The sequence below is a fragment of the Nansenia antarctica genome (genome assembly GCF_963989245.1).
Source record: "Nansenia antarctica genome assembly, chromosome: 7".
In the NCBI taxonomy this organism is placed as follows: domain Eukaryota; kingdom Metazoa; phylum Chordata; class Actinopteri; order Argentiniformes; family Microstomatidae; genus Nansenia; species Nansenia antarctica.
Genome location: NC_137677.1, coordinates 56,136,237 through 56,160,234, shown reverse-complemented (window position 1 = coordinate 56,160,234; position 23,998 = coordinate 56,136,237). Strand labels below are relative to the sequence as shown.

Sequence of the window (23,998 nt, the reverse complement as noted above, 5' to 3'; positions counted from 1 at the left end):
TTGATTGTTGTACGAGGAGCTAGATTCTTGAAGCATTTCACTATATCACTTACAGCTGTATGCAACATGACCAATACATTGATTTGATTTGATTTGAATTGATTTGACTAACATATTAAACATAATGATAACCTTGCCCACAAATGAGAGACAATTAGTCAAACATTCTATGGTGGTAAATGCCCAGAATATGACCCTTAGGGATTTAGCATAAAAATAGATATGAGTGGGCTAGAGTCTTTAATCAACAGATGGTTTGGTCTACTGGCTGACAGCTCAGAGAGGTAGAGCATCCTCAAGCATGACATCTAGCTGGCTCATGTGAATATATTTTTTTCATGCCAGTAAGACCCAATCACTGAACCCTAAAAGTGAATGTTGATTGACATATTGTTTTTTTATCAGTTTCTTCAACTCTCCTTGCTGTCAGTGTTACATTGGGAAATCTTGTTGAAAGGTAAAATGACACATTGTGTTATTCTATTACCCCAATGAAATCCCAAAGAGTCTCCCCCTGGAGGACATGGCAATCCTCAAGACTGATTGATTTGGGTTCTGCCTCTCTGAATAGATGGATTTAACTTGAACATGACATTATTTTAAGGGGGAATAAGTCATTGGTACATACATTTAAATGTGTTATGATATATAGCCCTAATAATATTAATAGTAACAGTAATATTATTATTACTATTATTATTAATAATAACAACAATAATAATGATATTGATATTGTTCCTAATAATAATAATATTGATGATAATAATAATAATATTACTTATGCCTCATGAGATTTTAACTGTATTACCCCATCACAAACCAAAATATAAACTTGTTTTACTCCATTGTTAGAAACAAACTGTATAGCTTCAAAACATGGTTAACTATAATCCTGATGGATGGTCAGTACTTGCTTCCATAGCTCTTTCTATGAAATTGAGAGTGGTTATGTTTCTCCAGCTCCATCCCTCAGCTCTTCGTCGTTGTTGTTGTTTGAATTACAGATTGCACATCAGTTAGACTTGTTATTAGGAACAACCTCAATACATAAAGTGATATTTATTAGAAGCAGCCACACATAAATTATATTTCTAAATAGTATTTTTAGTTATATTAATAATGATGAAATGTTTACAGTTTTTAGATGTTATTATATTAATTCAAATTTACATTTGAATGAATATAATACAGCAGAAGCAAAACAGTGTTTGATCAAACAAGGCTCTCCCTAAGTGTTTATCTCTTCATAGAAAACTTCATATGAATAAAAATAAAGTTTTTAAAGTGTTTAAACTGTGTGTACTCATGAGAGTGTACTGTATTTCAGCAATCCCACACAAGAAATAAGAAACACAGAACATCTTAATTGTCAGGGGTTTTATTAGCGTGACCAGAGAAAGGACGATACAGGTTATAAAACGAGATGGTACAGGGTCATTCTGCATGAGTCGCAGGGGTGTCGGACGGCAGGGGAAACGGGGGGGGGGTGGACTCTCTGGCTGAATAGAGGAGTCTTACTCTCGTCTGCCTCGCCCGGTCTTCAGCCAGGTAACAAACTCCTTAGCAGCCTGGTCTTGGAGGTAGGAGCTCACGTCGCTGGTGTAGGTCCCATCTGCATGGCGTTTGCTGGGGCCACTTGAGAAGAATAGAGATATTCACGAGCTGCACGCATGATAAATTCCATCCTATAAGACTGGTTACTAAACAACTTCTCATTTGAGTGGTTGCCAAACTAATTGTCGAGACTGCACTGAAGAGCACTCTAGTCCTTTGTATTACCCATCATTTAAATTGTTGATATCTACTATACAATAAGCAGTTAAATGCATCTTACTTGCTCTTCAGCTATGGTATAATACAGCATGAAGATGCAAGGTAACTTGAAGTCATATTTGATATCGCCACCATGCAATGACTATCACTTTATGATATTGATGATAATGCATCATCAAAAATATTTTCAGCGTATTTCACATATCAGCATGAATACTAAAATTCCACTCATTCATAGTAATATTCATTAAGTTGTGCCATATTGGAAATGACTGCTTCGTCAATCATTCATTCATTCATTCATTCATTCATTCATTCATCATTAACAAACAAAAGCAGCAGGAGAGAGACCCACACTTACCCACTCCTCTTTGTGTTCTTTAACCACTGGACAAAATCTTGTGCTCGTCTTGTCTCCAGGTATTTACTGTAGTCGTTGGAGAATGTTCCCTCTGAGTGTCTCTTCATGTTCATGTTTGGAAGCTCCCTTGGCTCATTGAATAAAGAGTCCTCTGTCAATACGCTGCAACAAAAAAAACAATTCAACATTCACAGGATGCTAGTTGACACAGAGAGAGTAGAATCCTACACTTAAAAAGAGTAGAGGAGGGTAATACAGGAGGCTGATTACCTAGAGTTGTCCTCTGTGTCCTGGTCTGCGATCTGCCAGCTGCTCTGAACAATTATCAAGAGCAGAAATCCAGCCAAAGAGTGAGCGCCTTTCATTGTTTGACCTCCTAGATAGCCGCAGGAAAGAGAATAGAGAGGTTTTACAGTACTTCGCCTGAACATCATCTCAATGCAAGAACATCATCTCAGTACAAGAACATCTCCTCAATACAAGACAATATCGCCCTCATTCTGAAGAGCTAAAACTCTCCAATGGAAGGCAGTTGTTAACAACTGTGAGGTGGCTTTGGTATAACTCACCTGTGTTCACTCTGATTAGAGTCTATGAAAAAAGGGGGAGTATGCAATGCGTAGATTTCTTCTGGCTTCTCTCCTGTCAGGCTCCCTGGAGCTGCTTCATGGTCCCTTTTTGGTCTGGCCAGCCTTATATAGTTGAGCTGGGGTGTCTGCTCAGGTGGCAGGCACCCTCCTCACAGAGACTTCAGCACGTTCCCTATTATTCTCAGTCCATTAATCAGGGCTTGTCTCAATGCACTGGATACATTTGCGGTTCCATCTTTGTTTAAGAGGAGATGTGGGAAATGTCCAGGGGTAAAAACGGTCACTAGCTGTTCAAATCAAACACAATTCCATCTTTTCAAACTCATTCTATGCTTATGCAACTGTTTAACATCTGTGTTTAGATTACCTGTCTCATCAGTGTTTGTGGAATAATTTAGGACAATATGTCCAGTATGTGAAATTACATTAAACACCTCTTACACACCAATGTATTCCCAAATCAAGTCAAGTTATAAACGTTTGTTTCTAACAATGAGTGTGGTGCTGAACAAGGATTAGGTACTATGACCATTTTTTATTTCTAATACAAATATAAGTTGTATACTTATGTTGTTTATAAATCATAATGCTCATACAGTAAGTGCCTTTAAGGTGCATCATTTACATTAACATTTAAATGTTTGGCATTTTGCAGATGCCTTTATCCAAAGGGACTTACAACAAATGCATTTGTCTAAGTAAGTGAATCATCTATCCATCAGTTATCGCAAGAAAAAGTCAGCTGTACATGTTTACTAATACTTGAATACTCATTATTGATTACCTACCTACAGTATGAAGGGACAGTATCCTGCTCAAGGACTTGTAATGTATTTATTTTTCAGTTCTAATTAATTATACCCCGATTTCTATTTCGGTTAGTCACAATAATCCCGCCCCCAGCCCTTCACCTAAGTGGTTATTGGTTCTATTTCTGTCTGAAACGGCCCTCAAACTGCCTTGGTGGAAAGGGGATAATAGATTATTACTATTGGAATAGCCTATGATCCTGGCCAAAAATGTTAATAAGGAAATAAGGAATAAGAATGCTGTACATATTATCAGAAATATGCCAATGAGAATGTCTGGGAATTCAGTCCAAAGATAGCAAGTGGATCTTAAACAATGTGCAGCTATAAACTACAAAGACAGGATAAATGAAAATCAAAATAGTTTTTAGTTCATTATTTTAATCTTAAATGTGTAGAAACACAACAAATCTTTGTCAACATTTTTTAAACCAGATACATCTTTTACTATGTAACAATTTCCAATATAGCATACTGGTATTTCATATAGTATGTCAAATAACAACAACAACAGAAATGTAACCATTACACAACAAATTCAGTGCAATAACAATTTTGTGTATATTAAAACCAGCATTACTAACGTCATTGATATAAAATGTGCACCACAATATAAGCATGCTAATAGATGTGAGTACATAGTGCTGAAAAGTCACATTTTTGATTGATCAACAACAGAGTAATTCTATATCACATACAAATAGGCAATGTTTTACAAAAATGCAATACTCAATACATATTAACCAATATAAAAACAGATCCTCAGTCTAGAATATCAATAGGTACATAACAGACAATCAGCCAAAATTGTATGGTAGCAGTATATAAATGCTGTCATACTGAGCCAAATAAGGCATTAGACTTGAAGGCAGGAGTTGTTAGATCTACTTGGGATTTACGAAGCATTTCTGTAGGAAATGACTCATGAGAGTGTAGACGTGACGCAGGGCGGGGCTTCCAAGTTTGTGATCCTTGTCAGTGTACCACTGAAAATAGTCCAAAAGACAAAAGTTAATACTTGACTATATAGACGTCAATATTCACAATACATGGGTCTGCTCTATGATAGATGTCAAGGATGTCTTGTAAACAGTAAAATGTTTGGAATGCACAGTATTAACACCCAAATAGACTTATAATTTAGTTAACTTTAATTTAATTAAATGCTAAGATTATAAACTAACAGCGTTATATAATGTGGTCGTACTGTTGATCACAGCTAATGCAGACTACTGTATGACACACTAGTTCATCACCCCCATCATCATGCTTCCTCACTTTGTCCTCCCCGAACCAATATTTACCATTGCCTCAAAGTCAACTTGCTGCTCGACTAGGGCTTTGGAGATCTGTGCAGCTTGCTGGAAGTGAACATTGTCTAGAGGAAAGACAAACAGTTTGTAACACCTGATTTAACAGGGTAGCACATCCATCTGTCCAATCATGTTGAACTTGCTTGCGAAAATGTGATCAAAGTTAATCTGTAATGCATTTGCTGAGTAGCCTACCATATTGCATACATTTTTGGAATGCAGCGTTAAACATGTTTTGCTCAAAACAAAGATATACATACCATCAGCAGTCCCATGAACCAGCAGATACTGATTTGATTTGAAATTCTTTGCTCTACTTGTCACTGTAGAATTCTACAGGAAGTACAGAAAGTTAGTTTTAATGTATCTCTGTATCTAGCATGATAATCTAGTTGAGTCTGGTTGTAGAGGACTATTCAAATAACTGACCTTGTAAGAGTCAGCATTGTCCTCAGGTTTACCCATGTAGCGTTCCGTATACACCGCATCTGAAAATGAAATATAAAATACAAAATACAGACTCTACAGAATGATACAAATATGCCTCAGTTACTTACAACTGGTAATTACAGTGTTACAGGCATATGAGCAGGACAATGTGTTACCATACCTCTCTAAATCATGTCCATGCATTATGAAATCAATTATGATGTGATTGCATACTCATACTGTGACACGTACCATAATATTCCCACTTAGATACCGGGGCAACTGCTATTCCACACTTGAAGAGCCCAGTTCCAGCACCCAAAACCATGGACGTTACATAGCCACCATATGACTGAAAATGTGTTATTACTACAGTAAGACATAATATAAAAATAGAAACATTCAACAACAAAGTGATGCAAAACGTATAATGAGAAAAAACATAGTGTATAAACTGTACAGTGTAATGATAAATATAGTATGAAACTTACCCAGCCCCATATGGCTATGCGATCTTTGTCAATAAAGCCCATGTCAATGAATTTCCTATTAACAAAAACAAATAAAACAAAACAAAACGTCTGCATTTTCTATAAAAGACAAAAGGCAGATGAATTCCAAAACCCACACATGGACTCAATACAGTAGATTCATCTCTAAAGGAAACAGATGTGTGTTCATAATCAAATACACATATTTTACCTGTGTGTACTCTCTGATTTAAAATATTTTATTCTCGATCAGATGCTTGACATTTTGAGGTTCGATGGCACTTTACCTCACAGCTGTTATCTGATCCTCTACCTCATACGTTCCAAGGCGTCGGTAGATTGAGTGCATTATTTTATCACCTTGGTAACCACTTCCCCTTCCATCGAAACTGGCAACAATGATCCCCTCAGTACTGGCAAGGTAAGAACCCCAGTTTAGTCTGAAACGATAATCTACCGTTTGACTACAGGGCCCACCATATCTGCAAGAGAGATCAGTACAGTACGTTTGACTACAGGGCCCGCCATATCTGCAAGAGAGATCAGTACAGTACGTTTGACTACAGGGCCCACCATATCTGCAAGAGAGATCAGTACAGTACGTTTGACTACAGGGCCCACCATATCTGCAAGAGAGATCAGTACAGTACGTTTGACTACAGGGCCCACCATATCTGCAAGAGAGATCAGTACAGTATCAAGTATTGACCTCACGCAGCTATTAGGTGTATTGCACATACTGTACTGAACTTGGAGGAGGTAGTGGTAGAAAGAGAAAGAGTTCTCTGTAAACTTACACATAAATTAGAAGAGGATATTTTTTGGATTTATCAAAATTGGGGGGTAACATCATCAGATACCAAAGATCTGTCGGAAAAAAAGTTGAAAGAAATTGCAAAAACATGATTATTGAAATATATTCTAATAATTCTAATACTACTACTACTACTACTACTACTACTACTACTACTACTACTACTACTACTACTACTACTACTAATAGTAATAATAATAATAATAATAATAATAATAATAATAATAATAATAATAATAGTAGATGTATTAGATATTGCATTCCATGATTTAGTTTCTAAGAGCTAGTCTCACCGAATCCTCCGATCCTCAGGGAACCACGCTGTATGGTTGGCATCTGGAACTGTACTAGAATGTTTTCAAGCTCTTTGTTGTCTTGAAGAACTGTGAGCTCTAAAACAAAAGAGATCATTCTATATCATCTGAAAGTCAGATCAAATGCTGACGATTTATGGTAGTGTTTTACAAACCTGTGTAGGGTTACAAAGTCTATCTTCATGACTGTGGTATGCTACCCTACCTCCTAAATTCATTTGCATACCTGAACCTGAGCCTCTATTGTCCCGGAGTGTAATAAAAGGCATTCCAGGTCCTGTTGAGAAACAAGAATACGGAATTAAAACAGGAATAAAACAGGAATACTCTGTATTACATCATGAGGAAAATGTGTTCTCCAAATGATCTCAGGGGTTAGCTGACGTGTTGGAAACTGTATTCATTACCCATGGATGGCTCTTGCACACCTAAGTTACTTTTATGTACAGTATTCCTCATGGTTGAGTTAGTGCTCAGGGCAGGGGATGGTGGGGTAACTGACCGTAGCAGTCCATGCGGTAGTAGGAGGCCTCGTAGCTGAAGTAAGCTGAGTTGTACTGACATCTGTCTTTATGCAGGCCACAGGTGAGGCACTGGGGAGCTGAGTGGCTGCTTCCAATCATAATCCTGATATACAAACAACCAATGATAGAATACTTTCATTGATGTCTTTTGTACTGATTATTAAAATATATATATATATATATATATATATTATTTTTTATAATCAAGCACTATCAAGTGGGGTCTCGAGAAACATTAAGTTATCATATTAATCTGTACAGAAGATTGAGATTACTTCCTTACTTGTAAATATTTCTCTGCCCAGGTTTTTCTTGGTACTCATTACTTACATAATATCTGTGAAAAACAAATGGTTTACACTATTGCACATAGAAAGACAGCAGTCATTTGGAACTGGTTTGATACATGAAGTATTGATACAATTCCAAAATTGCCATTAAGACATGATATGCACATAATATAATAATTGCAATATTTAATTTTCTGAGGATTCCAATAATACATGTCCTGGGATTTTGTATCTACTACATGTATACTCACATAGCATCTTTAGTTAGTTTTGTAATGTAGATGACCTCCCACTTGCCTGAGGTTATGGCTGTTGCCTTGCCCTTTGGAATAACATACACTTTAGATATAGCATTCTCATATTGTTGTGTTCAGGCCTGCATTTTATTAGTCTAATATGTTAATGACTTTCAGCCGAATAAACAGAATCAGTTTAGAATACTTACGTCTTTCACATGATGTATGTGTTTATAACCATATGTGTCACTCATCACTTTGTAGAAACTGATATGATCCTCTGCAAAGAGAGGTAGGAGGGGAGTATACTGAAAAATTTAAACAATCGTTAATCACCATAGTTCCATATTTTACAACAAGCTATCATTATTTGCAATGGCTCTATCACAGTACGTGTACTCACATGACCAACCCAACCTGTCTTGCTGGTTTGCTCAAACTTCTAAGAAGAGAAAAAGAAAAGGTACATTCATCAAGACAAGATGCCTTTGTTTTCCAGTTAGCCTACTGTATATATGCATCACACATCAACAGGTGTGTTCCTCCTGGTGTTCCTGAATAACAGGACTGACTGTTGAAGTCTAAGGATCACACAGGGCCTAAGGAGAGGTGAGAAGTACCCCGTTCTCATTCCACTTGCTTCCGTCAAAGTCATAGATCTGTAAAAGGACATGATTCTGCTTCCTCGTGAGCCACTGAACTGCGATGCGCTCGTCCGTAACCCAGGTGACTGAGCTCAGATAGTGATCACTGTGAGGAAGACAACACAAAGCGACAGGTTTTACACGTCTGTGATGAGGTCTATTCAAACCCATCTCCATGTGTATTCCCATCACCCAATATGACGTTGAACTACCTTGCACCAACGGAGTCTGGGACAACCACCTGTGTACGTCTTGACGGATTTGTTGTATCAACTACAAACAGCTTGGCTTTAGGAATAGTTGTGCCCGCCTTGACATGAGAAAACATGATTGATTAAACTTGATAAGTTGAATTCTTTTGAGTCAAGAAATGGAACATAAACATTTACAATTTTACATTTACTCCCCCTGGAGTACCCGAGGGCTAAGTGCCTTACTCACAACCTTCCGATCACCAATCCAACTCACTATCCACTAGACTAGACCACCACTACCCCGTTAATACTTCATCTGTGTTATGTCTAAAACACCATGTCAAAATCTGTAACAATTAATTCCATGCTAAAAAAAATGGCACATTCAGTTGAACATCTCACCTTAGGGTACGGGACAACCACTGTTTTGGGGTACTGTTCAGATCCATACCAAGAGAAATCAATAGTGTGGACTTCAGTGTCATTTAGCTCTGTGTAAGCCAGGAACTTTCCACTTGTTGACCACCATATTGCCTCATTTGATGCAAAAACCTCCTCTGGAAATTATTAGGAAAACAGAGATGCCTTGTGTGTAACTTAATATGAACTCCACCCCTCCCCCTAAATGAAAAAAAGCCACTCACCCTCATAGGCCCAGTCAGGGACACCATTGAGAATCTCATTCTCTTTTCCATTATGGGTCACTTGTATGGCAGCAGCCGTGGCATTGGGTTTCAGATAAATGTTGTAATTCCAGATGTAAGCCTGGGAGAGAGATTACCATTCCAGTTATTGTCAGCATTCCACCGTTTTTGGTTTATACCAGAAACGTCGCACCGCCCACTTGGACTTCCTGTTCAAAAGTCTCCTGACCTGGCAGAAACACCCTACTCTAAAATCTTTTGACACTTCTATGTTTGGCATGTTTATCTCCCAGGGCCAACAACCATACTAGCCATGGGGAGAGAGACATTTGTGGTTCTGTTACACCAGACCAAACCACTGTTAAAGTTTATATTTTTGTAAAAATGCTTTGTTTATTATTGTCTATAAGATTGTTGGTTATTGTTCTATCTATGAATAGACATTATGTTACTAGGTTAGATAGATGGGCTTTACTCACAAGTTGGTTTCCAGTGGGTGCCCAGGCAAAGTATTGCACAACTTGTGGAATGTTTACAGGATCAACAAATGTTCTGGAGGGACAAGATGGAGACACAAGGTCTTCAGAAAGGTACAAATCATAACGATACATCAGTGGCTTTCTTAAGTTGGCAGCATGTTGCAACATTTATAAGCAAAAAAAATACAACATGAATAAGTTTGTTTTGTGCCTGATGTACACAACTTGTCTTAATCAATAGTGAAACTGTAAAATGAACGTTTAAGTTGAGTTTGTTTTAAACGTTATCAACAGAGCAGAGGTGAACTGGAAGGACTTACGATGTCTCCATGTCATATATGGAGTATGAGGCTGTGAATGAATGTCTCCATTTCTGTTAAAACAGTGAAGTGTTAAGAAGTGATAAGAATTGATGAAAGGATCACCCAGCCCCACCCCCTCGATCAAACTAGACAAGCGTATTACATTTGACATGTACTGTATTACCTTGGTGTAGTTACTTTCAAAGCAGACATATTTCCGATCAGCAGAGAGTATGTAATCTGTAGCATCCACTCGTTCCTACAATGTAGACATTTAACATTTTAAAAGATAATACATTGAAGAGATTAGCTTTGAAATATACTATGGGGGATACATTTTCTTTGCATGAGGAATATCTTACAAATGTTTTGTTGCTCAAAAACTCTGACATCTCCTTTGTTTCAACATGATAAAGGAAAACATTGCCATCTCTTGTTTTATGCAGGTATTCATTATCTATAAGAAAATAAGAAAGACAATTATTATTTACACTTTTTGATATACAGTAGGTTTTGCAAAACCAGCTCACTCAAAATTTCACACCGAAAATCTCTCAAGGAATTAACGTACAGTATACTTTTCTAGGGAGAGCTGCACCAACTAGGTGACCAGCTTTTTCAGTTGCTGGTGCAACTACTTCCTGAACACTACGATTATATTAAAGCAGTTGATTGAATGATTAAAACGTACCTGATATCCACAGCAAATTATACGATTTGTACCTTATTGAGTCATTGAAATAATCTGCAAAGGTGAAAGACCTCTTGAGGCCATCCTCCCCTGAAACATGAAAATCAACTTGCATTACTGCTCTCTGACACAGCACAATCTACTTGAAAATACATGCACAAATGTATACTGTGTGTAGACTATGTTTGTAGACCACCAGTCGTGTTTCCCACAAAGGGCTTCTTCAAATGAGAAATCATTAAAATAAAAAAAAAGTCTTACAATTACACATGACCTATTCACATTGGCAATAGCAATCACTTGGTGGCGCCACATATCAGATGTTTGCATGCACTTGTAACTTGTTGGGATTCACTTTCACTGGTACCTCAGGGTTTTCCCAGAATTATATTATGATGATGATTATGACTAAAAACTGTAAACGTGTTGGTAGGCTGCAATAATATTACATTTGAAATGTCTTCACCCTCAAAATTGGCCCCACATGAAGGATATGCTACACTATGAATGTTGACTCTATGAAAGAAAACCAAACTTGGCGGAATTACAAGTCATACATGAATGACATAAGAGACTTACTATTCAAATATATTGCCATGGGGACAGTTATTAACATGATGACGACAGCCGCCCCTGCCACCCCCCAGAGCACCTTGCCCTGTTAAAGGTGAGGGTGAGGGAGACAAACGGAGCAAAAAGGTTCACGAATAATATAGTGCATGGATGGTAGAAGAAGAAATGACATTGCCTTGATATTGTTAACAACTCGTGAGCTTAGAATTATAAGGTTCTATCTCCGTTTAGGGTAGTTCAGAGATATTGAGCGTCAAAGTTTTTACATTCCATTATGTTTTGTGAGATGGAACCATTGTATTTTATGGATTACTAACTCAAAAAGGTCAACATTTTTAAAACAACACCACACAGGCATTAATAAACACCTAATGGATCAGATTATGTAAAAAACTCAATTTTGACAAAAATTTAGATAGAACCTTATAATTCTAAGCTCACGAATTTATAATGCACAAGCAACAATTTACGATAAACGGATGTTAATCAGCCTCATTACATTTATTTTAAAACATTGAACTTGAGCATTTTAGAGCGTCTACGGACACAGGTAGAGTTTACTGACCATAATAGCACCACCAGTGATTGGACAAGACGCTCTCAAATTAATATCCTTTGGTTAGCTGACGTGGAGTGACAGTCGACTTCTGTTGCTGAATATCTGAGGGACAAATTACTTACATATCGCAGGCAAAAAAAAGTATGGCTCTTCATGAATCCATAAATAAATAAAATGGATCAACTTGACTCTGTTAGGTTAAAGTTGAACTTCGTTTCTTGTGTAGGCTTTATCATTGAACTCCAGGATGCATCCAAAGCGAGGAGAGTTCGGGATTCTTACTAAGTCTCAGAGATGCGTCCTCCAAGGCAGCAACCCGCATAACTTTCCCCAAGGCGCCCAACTTGTTCTCTTTAGGAAGTGGTTTGCCCAGTCAGTGACCAACTCATCCAGTAGTATGGAGGAATCCCACGATTCGTGAGCTTAGAATTATAAGGTTTTATCTTCATTTTTGTCAAAATTGTGTTTTTTACATAATCTGATCCATTAGGTGTTTATTAATGCCTGTGTGGTGTTATTTTAAAAATGTTGACATTTTTGAGTTAGTAATTCATAAAATACAAAGGTTCCATCTCACAAAACATAATGGAATGTAAAAACTTTGACGCTCAATATCTCTGAACTACCCTAAACGGAGATAGAACCTTATACTTCTAAACTCACGGATTGTTGATGATTAAATCATTACTTTTTATTATTATTATTAAAATGGTTAAGTCATGTATTTCCATTAGTAGTCTCTCTTATGCATCGTGAGAATGTAACTATTCAATTGAACAGTAGTTCAACTTCAACCTCAAGTATAACCTCATTCCGTTAGTGTCACAAGGTGGATAGAATGTCAAACAGAAGGAAAGGCAAACATAACGTACTGCAGTAATGAGGTTTATTACAATTAGGCACTTTTTTTTTTGGTAACATACATTTTTTCATAACATTTATTTGTTATTTAATTTTAGACCTTCAAGCTCATTTCTGCTTAATTTCTTTTCACCATTCGTGAAATTTGCATTCTGGATAAATATTCAGAAAGTCATGCATTTGGCTTTACAATTCAAAAGAGCAACCAAGGCGGCACATGGTGTGGAACAACCAATGTCAATTGTCTTTCCTTTAATTAGTGCCCTTGACTATCCAATTAACTCCCAAACCTGAGTAGCCCTAACCAAAACCAACACAATATCACCATAGCCCTGGATAGTACAGGACATCTCTTTCACCCAATAACTTTCACCTGTGTCATGGGCAATCTAATGCACAAATGTATAGAGACGATTAAAAGGGGGAGGAGGTGTTGCAGTTTGTGGCAAAAACACCACCACCTGTCTGCATGACAGATGTAATGAGAGCATGTGTGCTGACAGGTGCGCTCTGGTGATAAAGTACCACAGGGACAGAGGAACCTCCACAGAATCCCAAGAGAGACGGAAGTAGTTCATTACCATATTGCGTTTGATCCGTTCATAATGTGTTAAAGTGTCTCCCAATATGTTTACAAGCAGAGGCGAAATACAGTGGTTTGACACAATCAATACTGGTCTAAAAAATTCACAAAAAATAAGTACACACAAAATTCACATTTGCAGCTTCCAGTGGATATTTGAGGGTTATCTGATTGGAAATCAACTACCACAAGTGCAGGCAACCACATATATGTGGTTTGATTTGGCAATTCTTATAGTTATCATTGTACAATGTACTATTACATTGTTTCTTCATCCTCTGAGTCTTGGGCCATTAGGCGTGCATGTTCAGTATAGTTAAAGGCTGGGAACTGGATGGCAAGCTCACTCCATCTATTGTAGTTCTTCTTCTTTTCATCATAGGTCACTACAAAGTTTTTGACATTAAGACAAGGACACTCCATCCCCTTATAGAGCATAACTGAACCCCATTTCTGCAATGGAAGAAATGAACGTGTGAGTCAACAACTGACACATTTTTGTTTTAAGATACAGGTACATACGTATATTCAGAGCCCACTTTATTAGTTATTCTTGGCCTTTTTGGGTCAGAATGATAACTTTTAAAAGGATTTTACTGTACCACCAACAAAATCACACAGTTTTGTTATTTTCCATGCATATTAGAGATCAAGATCATACAGGGATATTCATTATAGAGGTGAAGACTTTTGTTACTTAGATTTAGGCATCCCCCCCCACACCTACCTGTCCACAGTCCTTGCAAGCTAAGATACTGTTGGCCTCGTAGTCCAGTAGTCTCTCTTGAAGTACAGTGTTTTCTCTTACAATGAAAAGGTCACTGCAAAAGAACAATCAATTATCAGTTAATTGATGCTATGATACATGTGAATGCCTACATTACCTAGGATACTTACTAATGGGTCCTTATTATTCTTTGATCAATCTGAAGCAGTATACAAAGCATTAATATCTTTATGTCATAGTCATACCAACCTGATACCAACTGGTTTGATGGTTCTTGTCACACTTAACTGATCACTCATCAAATCCAAATGGTTGGCCTGATCAGCATGTTTCCTAACAGTCTTAATCTTTCACCAAGGTACAGTAATAATACAAACTTCCAGATTGCTTTGAGAAAAAAGGACACTTTTGTTTTTGTGCATAGTTTACAGGTACTGTACCTGAATCGGGGATTGACATTGACTCTGTGCATCTTCTCAATGATTTCAATGTCCTGGCCAGAACAGATTGGTTTGCTGCAGCCTCGACAGCTGAACTTCACTTTCGATGGACTCTCCTTCTTCATCCCTTTCTGCTTCTTCTTGATCATTCGCACTCTCTCCTCCACTATGGCCTGAGTCTGATATTCCATGATCTAATAGAGGAAAAGGGAAACGTTCTCATTATAGCAACACATTATGTGGCTTTCTACAGTTCAATCAGTCACATACAATTTTAATTTGTTGAGGTGGCAGAAACAGTTAAGACTTACTCGCGTCTCGTATTCCTCTTGATTCAACTTCTTAACTTTATCGATGGCTTTGCTCATCATTTTCTCCCGGTACTCATTGACACACTCACGTTCAGCGACCCCAGAGTTCTCCACCTCCACTAGGGTATAAGTACTGTCCTCGGCCCTGCCTCTGCCTCTGGCCTAAAGGAATGCAACACATGAGAACAGTTCTGCTAAATGCTAAACATGTACCGGTAAATGTAATGCAGTTCCTTACTCCATCTCTGTAAAAATTCAAACCGCTTAACTCCATTACTACTGTATGGAATTACAGCGAGCAAAGTACATTGCAATGTAATTTAATGATAATTAAATAGCAGCGTATGAAAGCAAACTCATCTGCACTACAATTTAAAGTAGGGTAATGAAAGGGTCTCTGGAAAGTTCAGATTTGGCACAGGCAGTTAGCCTCTGACATCACTGACCTGAATCATGGCAATCTCATTGGTCACAAGGCCGTATCGGATAACAAAGTTACACTCTGCTATGTCCAGACCCTCCTCAGCCACAGTTGTGGCAATCAGCAAGTTGATTTCACCAATCCGGAATTTGTTCAAAACTTCCCTTTGCTCAGTCTGATTAAAACAGATGTGGATAAACAAACAATTGAGCAACACTGCAACAAGAGATAAGGAAGTTCCTGAAGAAACTTTGTGAGATGCAAAGTCTTATTTTGACAGTTGATAAAATTGGTGGTTTGGTGATAAAAAAAAAAATCACCTATTGGTGAATTAGCTTAATGTCACACTGAAATAAATGAGAAACATCCATCCATGCATACAACATAATAAATTAACTGTAAAAGAAAGTGCACTCACAGAGGTCATTGGTTTCACCACACTCTGGTCTCCACCTCCAATGACATGGCAAGCTTTTACTCCGACTTCCTCAAACTTTGTGTTCTCCTGAACCCATTGGCTTAACGCAATGGCACTGCGACGCGTCTTAGTGAAAATGATCCCTCTGGCATTCTCTCGACACGTAAACTCCTGCAGGATCTCGGTTCTCAGCTTAAAGAGACTTTTATTCTCATACTGTGGAAGCTTCGCCAAGTCCTGCAGTTTGACTTGGTTATCTGCAGAACATTGATTCAATTCAAAACAGTTTCAACATGTTCAAATACTGTAATTCATCTTATGTTTTCAATATACAGGGCTTAAAGTGGGAAAAAATCCTGTGCCTGAAACTTTTTCTTGGGGAACAAATAGCAAATAGCATGTGATTTTTATTTATTTTTTGCTCAAAATTTCCCCGCGCCGGAAATCCGGCACTGTGCCGGAGAACTTTAAGCCCTGAATATATCATGTTCATCAAAATGTTTTGTAGCAGGCTAGTCTATTGCTAGTGTATTATATGTAGAACAGCTGACATTAGTTACAGTATACCATTCAGTACCATTGAAGAGGTTGAAGAGGAATCTCTCAGTGTCAGTGATCGTTATGGGTGCCTCTTCCTCTGGAGGAGCCTGTTTCTTCTTCAGCTCCTCCTCGTAGTATTTGTCCAGGAAGCTGAATGCGTCACACATGCGGATGGTGTTGCTCTGGTGCAGCGCCTCGTTGTACTGTCGAAGATGCTCAGCGCACACTCGGACTTTCTGATTTTCCTCTTTTGCAGCTGGGGGGACAACAACATTTTCAAATAGTCAAATACAGTATATATCTGGCATGACAGAGTGTTTCTTCATCTGTGAAGTTTGGTATGAAGAGTGGATGTTAAGTGTAAGATTGCAACTCTTCTTAGTAGAACTCAGGAAGAGTAGAGGATGAAGAAAAAGGATGCGTCACATCTCACCATTTTGCTCTTTTTGAACCACCCACTGCTCATAGTTCTGGGTGCCTGGGTCGCACGTGGGGTTGAGCTCAGCATGGACATGGATGGCATTTATAATGCCTTTGATCACATCCCCAAAGGGATCCTGACAAAAAGAGGGACACAGTTTATATTGATACCGTATATAGTAGAAACCACGATGCTGTAGTCTTCATGCCACTGACACAGACACAAAGCTGTTATGAAATCATTTGCGAGACAAACATGTAGACGCTTCTATGCAGTGTGTTAATGGACACATATGCCCCTACTGCAGAATATAGTGAGTAGGGTACCTCTTTTCTCTCTTCAGCAGTCGCAATCTTTTTCAGTGGTTCTCTTTTGTTTTCCCCTAGGCTCCCCGTCATTATTCCATAGGCATCCAAGTTAGCACAAATCTACCAAAGACAAAACATGGCAGAAAATGACATCTCACACAAGTCAGGAACCATCAACTTCTATACCAGAGTTTAGCAATGTGGCAATTACAGTAGTATGTTTACCAATAATCACAATACTTTAGTAATGTTTAAACTATGTTAACACCCTTTCAGTATGACCAGTAGTCATATGACCAGAGGTTTAAGTAAAAAGCTGTTTTCAATCTTTTTCCTCTGTGGTAAAACTATGAGAGGCATGATGATGTTTATGGCTGCCTGGTGCGCAAGGGCCATGTGGAACATTGGAAACAGCTTGGCTGGGTGAACAGGCTACTAAATGAATGAGGGACGGAGTATGGGCAGGGCAGGGCTTGACCGGGAGGGAGGACTGTGTTGAATAAACCAAGGGAGGGAAAGAATGAGAGTGAAGAATGTGTGTGTGTCTGGAGAGAGAAAGAGGGAGAGGTAGAGAATGTCTGTTAGAAAGAGGGAGAGAGCGATAGAAGTGCATGTCATTTACCCGTAGAATGTGCTCCTCTGCTTTCTCCATTTTGTTGGCCCCACCAACTCCAGGTGAGGCGGTCAGGCCCAGGATCTGTGGGATGGGCATAGGATCCTTCTGCTCTTTCTTTAACCTGGCATTCTTGTGCTTCTGCTTCAAGTAGCGAATCATGATGTGATTGTAGACCTCTCCCTTTTGTGTGTGGTGACATTCATCAATCACAATCAACGACAGATCTAGAGCAAATAACAGAAACAGACAGCAAGAACACCAAGTCATTCAAGTCTGTGAATTATTCAGAGGGGTTATTTTGGTATGTATGTCTACCAAGATAAAGATAAACATTCTTTATTAGCCCCAGAGAGTCAGACTAATCCCTTAGTACTGGGTGGGTCTGTTCACATTGCTGCAAGGTTCAAAAGGATAAGGTTCTCCTATAAGCATTACTGTTTTCAAAATGTATTTTTTGTTTTAGTTTTCTCTGCCATCAGTTGTCCTGTAAATATAGAGGTGGCTTATTTGCACTCACAAATTAAATTTAACCATTTCTGCCGCTGTCTGGATTCCTCCTACCACACAAAAGCCACTGCTTTTCAAGGAACTCGACAGTGCAGTTTAAACCACCACATCACATTATAATGTCGCCCAAGGACATTCTTCCAAACAGCTTTTAAAAAACAGCGTATTCCACAGCAATGACAGACGTGTGATGAGGTATGAGGCATTCACAAATCCAACTTTGAACAGGGTGTTACAAATACATTCCCAGAGGGGCACAGAAATCTGGAGTGGTTGAGTGAATGACAGAGGCTCTCATGTGAATTTGATGAGGCACACACTGGCGGCTTGAACAGAAGTGTGGCCTGAAACCAGTAGAGACAGAGACACACACACACACACACACACACACACACACACACACACACACACACACACACACACACACACACACACAAGCTCTCAGGCGTTTCAACAAACAGCATATGTTCCACTGAGAAGGCTATTCCACCTTGGACTGGAGAGTGCCAGCAAGAGTGGCCAGGAAATCCGGAAGCGTTTGACTTTGACAAGAACCTGTCAGATGAATTCTCAGTGGAGATGCAGTGAGTTCTCCTGTTTACTATCCGATCCAAACCACCTCTTAGTGAACTGATTTATGAAGAGTTTTCATTTCACTTGACAGGTTAAGTTTGATTTACATTTGCATGGGATTAGAAATGTATGCATTTCATAGATGTGTATAGTATACTATAAATAAGAAATATTAGGAAAATGAACTAATTGGAAATGTGTCCTCTTGCTTGCTTCAACCCCCTACACACACACACACACACACACACACACACACACACACACACACACACACACACACACACACACACACACACACGCACACACGCACATACACACGCACCCCACAGACATTAACATTTAATAAAATATGCATCATACTACAGTAGCAATTGAGTAACTCAAAGCCAGGTGACTATACCTGATAACTGAATCCCATCATCATCTCCACCAATGGCCCTCTCCAAGCAGTTATCCAGAATCTGGGCGGTACATATGATTATGTCATTTTTTTTGACGATCTCTGTAAAGGAAATTTTGAGCTGCGAGTCTCCACTAACTCTCTCCACTCTGTATTTGTGTTTCAGAAACTTCCAGAACTCGGTGGAGTAATGCTGCTCCACCAGTGGTATCTGAAGAAAAGAAAAAAATACAGTGTAACAAAAACTACAGATTAATGACAAATCTCCAGGGTTCACACTTTGATGGTCTGCCTCACTACAAACAATGTTGTGTTGGATTTGTCACTGTGTAGCAGGTACATATGCATCGGTTAAGTTCTAATTGTTTGAAAGGTTTATGGTGCCTGAACTGAGTAAATAAACCAGAGTGTTTGGATTACTCTGACAACACCTAAGTGCACATGTGTGAGTGTGTGTGTGTGTGTGTGTGTGTGTGTGTGTATGTGTACACTATCTTAATGCCCTGGGCCATATTCCACAAAGCTCGATAAAGTTCTAAGCCTCGATAAAGTTCTAAGCCTCGAAAATGTTAGCTTGCGTTCGGTGCCATCAACGTGGCTCAAATAATTCGCTGCTTGGTTGAGCTCCTTCTGAGTCAGATATAATTAGCCTGGTCCCGACCAGGCTAAAACACAGGCTATAGTCATCCGTGCGTCAAAAAAGGCTCACAGGCGGAAACTAAACCCTGAACGAAAGTTCCTCATGTGTCTTTTAGGAAATATTAGTTCCCACTTCACATGAGATAGATAGATTAGATAGTTTGATTAGATAGTTTGACTGTGTGATAGATAGATAATTTGATATTTTGAAAGTGTGATCGATCGATAGATAGTTTGATTGTGTGATAGATAACTTGATATTTTGAAAGTGTGATAGATAGATCGTGTAAAAAAAAAAAGAAGTAATTGTCTCAACTTGCATTGCCGTCTTCACAGCGGTCTGGCTAGCGTAGTGGTTAAGGCTGCGGACTCGAGTTCCAAAGGTTGTGAGTTCGAGACTTGACTAAGTCAATCTTTTTTTTTTTTTTTTTACATTTAACCGAAGATTTCATGCAAAGGTTTCAAACACCATTGTAATCGTGTCAGTTCTTGTAAATTAGCCTGCACCATAATTTTATAGCCTACATACTTTTTTAGATGAGATTTTAGATTAGATTCAGACAACGAAATGCAGTAAAAAGTGCGCCTGAAGAGGGATTTGAACCACCGATATAAAATGACAAATAAATCCTATGGCAGCGGTCGATACCACTAGGCCATTGTGGCAATATGACGGTTTGTAGCCTGCTGCTGATATCACCACAGTAGTAAATATTCATTTATTAAAATATGAACATATAACAATAACTGGGGCTAGTATGACCTACGCATTTAATCGGTCAGCAATTTCTTGCCAAACCATTTCCCTCGCCTTGTTAATTGCGGCAGTATTGCACTATTTTACATCTTATTTTTCCGTCTTCATAAAAATCAATAATTCGGAATGCTGCGCAAATGTAGTACCCCTGCAGAGTGGAGTATCTTCATTTCGACAGATCGACTCTTCTGGGCTGCGTATGTCTGCGTGCACGCGCCCATATCGAAGATTTGTAAGCCTGTCTTCTGTGAACACTGATGACACAAGGCTGATCCTCATTCGAGGAATCACCTGAGGCTTGAATACCAATCTCGAGGTCCCTGAGCGCCGCATTTAATTATAGCGCAGCTATATTAAGCCACCGTTAGTGGAATATGGCCCTGGTTCACTTTGTTTGAGACAGGATTTCAAATTGGCCAAGTTGACATATTTAGTGTTTTTTAGTAGTTTTCTGCCAAAAAACAGCAGTTTGAGAGTTATTCCCCCCCCCCCCCCCCCCCCTTAATGAAGAAGCAAATCATATGCTGGGTTTTATGCATATTTCTCAATATATATAATACAGAAGTAACTTCCAATTATAGCAATATACAATACAGTATACTGTACTCTCAGGGATGTGCACCATGGATCTACATCACTTAGGCTATTACAAAAAATTAAATATTTCAATATGTGTGCTGTGGTATACTGTATATAATAAATCTGTGCATGAATATCTTGCAATGTGACATGTGGTAAAACAGGTTTCTTATTACTCTGAACATATCATTTGAGTTCAGAGGAGCCACATGTGTTATCCACAGTTCTGTACGTGCAGTGCTTTCTTGTGATCCTTACACATGTAGCTATACAACAGTTCTCTCTCTCTCTCCCTCTCCCTCAGACACACACACACACACACACACACACACACACACACACACACACACACACACACACACAGGTTGTATGCATGGGACTTGTGTGCATGGACAATGGGGTTGATATACAGTACCTTGTTGACCAGGACCACCACTTTCCCTGGTTGTCCCTCTCTCCTCCTGCTGTCCAGATGTTCTTTGGTAATATAGACTGCAACTCTGGTTTTACCACTTCCTGTAGGGAGGCATATGATGATGTTTTTCCCCTCCAAGGCGGGCTTTGCGACATCCATCTGATAATCTCGGAGAACAATGTCATCTTTTTGGGGGCCTCCAGCAGCTGCTGCGGTGCTGTCAGTGCAGTCTGTAAAGTAGAGCAGAGGTTCAGACCAAAACTATTATCCACGTCAGCAACCTGCATTTAGGAGAAACAGTAACAACATTCCCAGGAAAGGCTTGACCTGTCATTGCTTGAGCTTTGCTACTCAACTGCGTCCTCAACCCCCCTCAGCCCTGTGGTTAAAACAACATCGCATACATAGTCAACTTGTTAATCTACCTACTCAAACCCAGACTCTCATTAAGTTCAAGGTCATAGTACTGTCTCTGGGAACAGTATTAAATTGGACCGGTGAAACACAAAACTAAGAGATGAAGAGATAGGGGGCCTTAACTAAATAGGAAGTCGACGATGTGCCCTCTATGGTTCCCTGCTCATTTATCAGCCTTTCCCAGACCCCCAGACTTATTATGAAGGAAATTCCACCATTAGCTATGCTCAATAACATGTAAATAAGACCCATCATCCCACAGGGACAGCCTCTCTGCTTGATGCAGAAAGCTGAAAAGCAATATATTTTTACGCAGTCCAAAAGTCTTAATGTAGGAGAGCAGCACACGGTCTATTCATTTACGGAAACGCAAAGTAACCTCAGACGTACTGGCTCTGTCCAAACCAGTCATTGGGCCCAAACCAGGCATTCTGCCCAAACCTCAAAGACATAGATTTACTGAATAACGTGACACCGAAACTAATTGTGACACAGTCTTGATAGTGGATTTAAAAATAATATTGTGAGCACACGTAGCCATCAGAGGCTAGTTTGACTGGCAGGAGCTGTCAGTGTGTGTGACAGGCTTCACCTGGCCGCATCCTCCTGTTAGCCCACCTGTCAGATCACGTTCAACTCCCCTGACTCATCACTCCAAAGAACCATTATGACGCCAGAGATTCTGCTGTACTAATGCCATCAACAGTCACTGACACTGGGAACGATCCAGTCCCCCAGAATTCAAGCCACCTACTGGAATGAACAAGAAGGAACACTTTCCTTCAACGGAAATACGTAAATCAAGCCTTCTACAGTAGTTAAACACAGTGGTGGCAATATTGCTAAACACGTGTGATGATGACATCAAGTAAAACACCTCATAATACTGAATCATTGAATAATGTGGACCAACATCTAACTTCCACTACTTTCTACAGTAGGCTACTACAGAATCCAGTACGATAGAATCTAAACAGCATGTGTTTGCAATTGGGAGACTTGGCTATGCTTTGTACTCTTTAACCTCTGAGTGGTTTATCATTATACACATGGAACATATTCACTGAGCCAAATAGGACAAGCTGTAGGAACTCTTCTATTCATTCAAACTGCTTTTTTGTTCAACTTTCCAGGCACCCTAAGAGACCTACACTCCTCACTCCTCTATTACACCAAAGGGAAACCAACGGCAAGATCTGTTAATGCGCTCTCAATCAAAATGATCGAGAGCATATGCAAACACGACCAGCACTCTGTAATATTGTTTTACTGTAGAGATAAATCACTACAATCACGGCACTGTTAGTAAAACAACTATTACTTTCCTCAGGAAATATGAGTCAGTGAGAGGCTTCCTGCTGACCTAATGTTAATGTATGAAACAAATAAGTGGCCTAGACATTCTCTCCTCCTACATATTTCAAGCATTTCCTCACTCTACAAATTTCTTTAACACGTCAAGATGAATACTAGCACAGGCACACTTTAACCTAATACAGAAATGGCTTCAAATAGTGTGACTCCTTGAAGGTTCCTAACTCAGCAAAAGGGGCAGGACTGATGTTAGATTAGCCTAAATCAAATTGCATAACATTCTTAGAACAATGTGTTCAAAGAACTACCGGTAAGTAGATTAATCTGTTTTGCTAAAATTAAGAGGATGTGGAATGGCTTACGGTACCACAGTCCCTCTACTTCCACATAGCAACGGTCATGCATCCTTACCTGAGGTTGAGAGATCCAAGCTATTAGCAGGTTCACTTTTTCCCACTTGTTCTTCGTTGTCATTATATAGGTCTGAAATATCAATCAATACTTGATTAGACGAATAACATGTTAATCATGTTCAAAAGGTGAAGTCCATCAGTAACTCGGTATGTTGGTTTCCCTATTATTTAAATTAAATGTGCACAATTCTATTAGTTGATTTTGGTAAATTAATTTATGAATAACTTGCTATGCTGCTATGCAAAATGGCTTTACATTTGTGCCATGATCTTAATTATTGTATTTTCTGATTTCTACTGGTACTTTC

General features: G+C 38.9%; 3 protein-coding genes across 3 annotated transcripts; all 3 read right to left on the bottom strand.

Moving 5' to 3' along the window:
- Nucleotides 1–1,514: 1,514 nt before the first annotated feature.
- On the bottom strand, nt 1,515–2,499 carry gcgb (glucagon b; the record flags this gene model as incomplete). The annotated part of the gene is made up of 3 exons (XM_080535487.1): nt 1,515–1,635; nt 2,135–2,296; nt 2,405–2,499. The coding sequence occupies 3 exons, from the start codon at nt 2,497–2,499 to the stop codon at nt 1,515–1,517; spliced, it is 378 nt and encodes a 125-aa protein (XP_080391613.1).
- Nucleotides 2,500–4,417: 1,918 nt separating this feature from the next.
- On the bottom strand, nt 4,418–13,273 carry fap (fibroblast activation protein, alpha; the record flags this gene model as incomplete). The annotated part of the gene is made up of 26 exons (XM_080536946.1): nt 4,418–4,519; nt 4,838–4,911; nt 5,107–5,179; nt 5,276–5,334; nt 5,528–5,627; nt 5,767–5,821; nt 6,054–6,248; nt 6,564–6,633; nt 6,874–6,972; nt 7,121–7,171; nt 7,397–7,521; nt 7,702–7,755; nt 7,960–8,030; nt 8,154–8,252; nt 8,348–8,386; nt 8,565–8,694; nt 8,801–8,898; nt 9,185–9,339; nt 9,427–9,547; nt 9,906–9,978; nt 10,226–10,278; nt 10,392–10,466; nt 10,570–10,664; nt 10,899–10,988; nt 11,478–11,556; nt 13,265–13,273. 26 exons carry the CDS (start codon nt 13,271–13,273, stop codon nt 4,418–4,420), a joined length of 2,244 nt encoding a protein of 747 aa, XP_080393072.1.
- Nucleotides 12,990–23,720, bottom strand: ifih1 (interferon induced with helicase C domain 1). The gene is made up of 13 exons (XM_080536083.1): nt 23,689–23,720; nt 21,547–21,776; nt 19,157–19,367; nt 17,683–17,900; nt 17,079–17,180; nt 16,765–16,888; nt 16,369–16,587; nt 15,792–16,048; nt 15,399–15,548; nt 14,953–15,114; nt 14,642–14,835; nt 14,202–14,295; nt 12,990–13,927 (listed from the first exon to the last, which is right to left on the bottom strand). The coding sequence occupies exons 2-13, from the start codon at nt 21,703–21,705 to the stop codon at nt 13,733–13,735; spliced, it is 2,085 nt and encodes a 694-aa protein (XP_080392209.1). The 5' UTR covers nt 21,706–21,776; nt 23,689–23,720; the 3' UTR covers nt 12,990–13,732.
- Nucleotides 23,721–23,998: the final 278 nt, after the last annotated feature.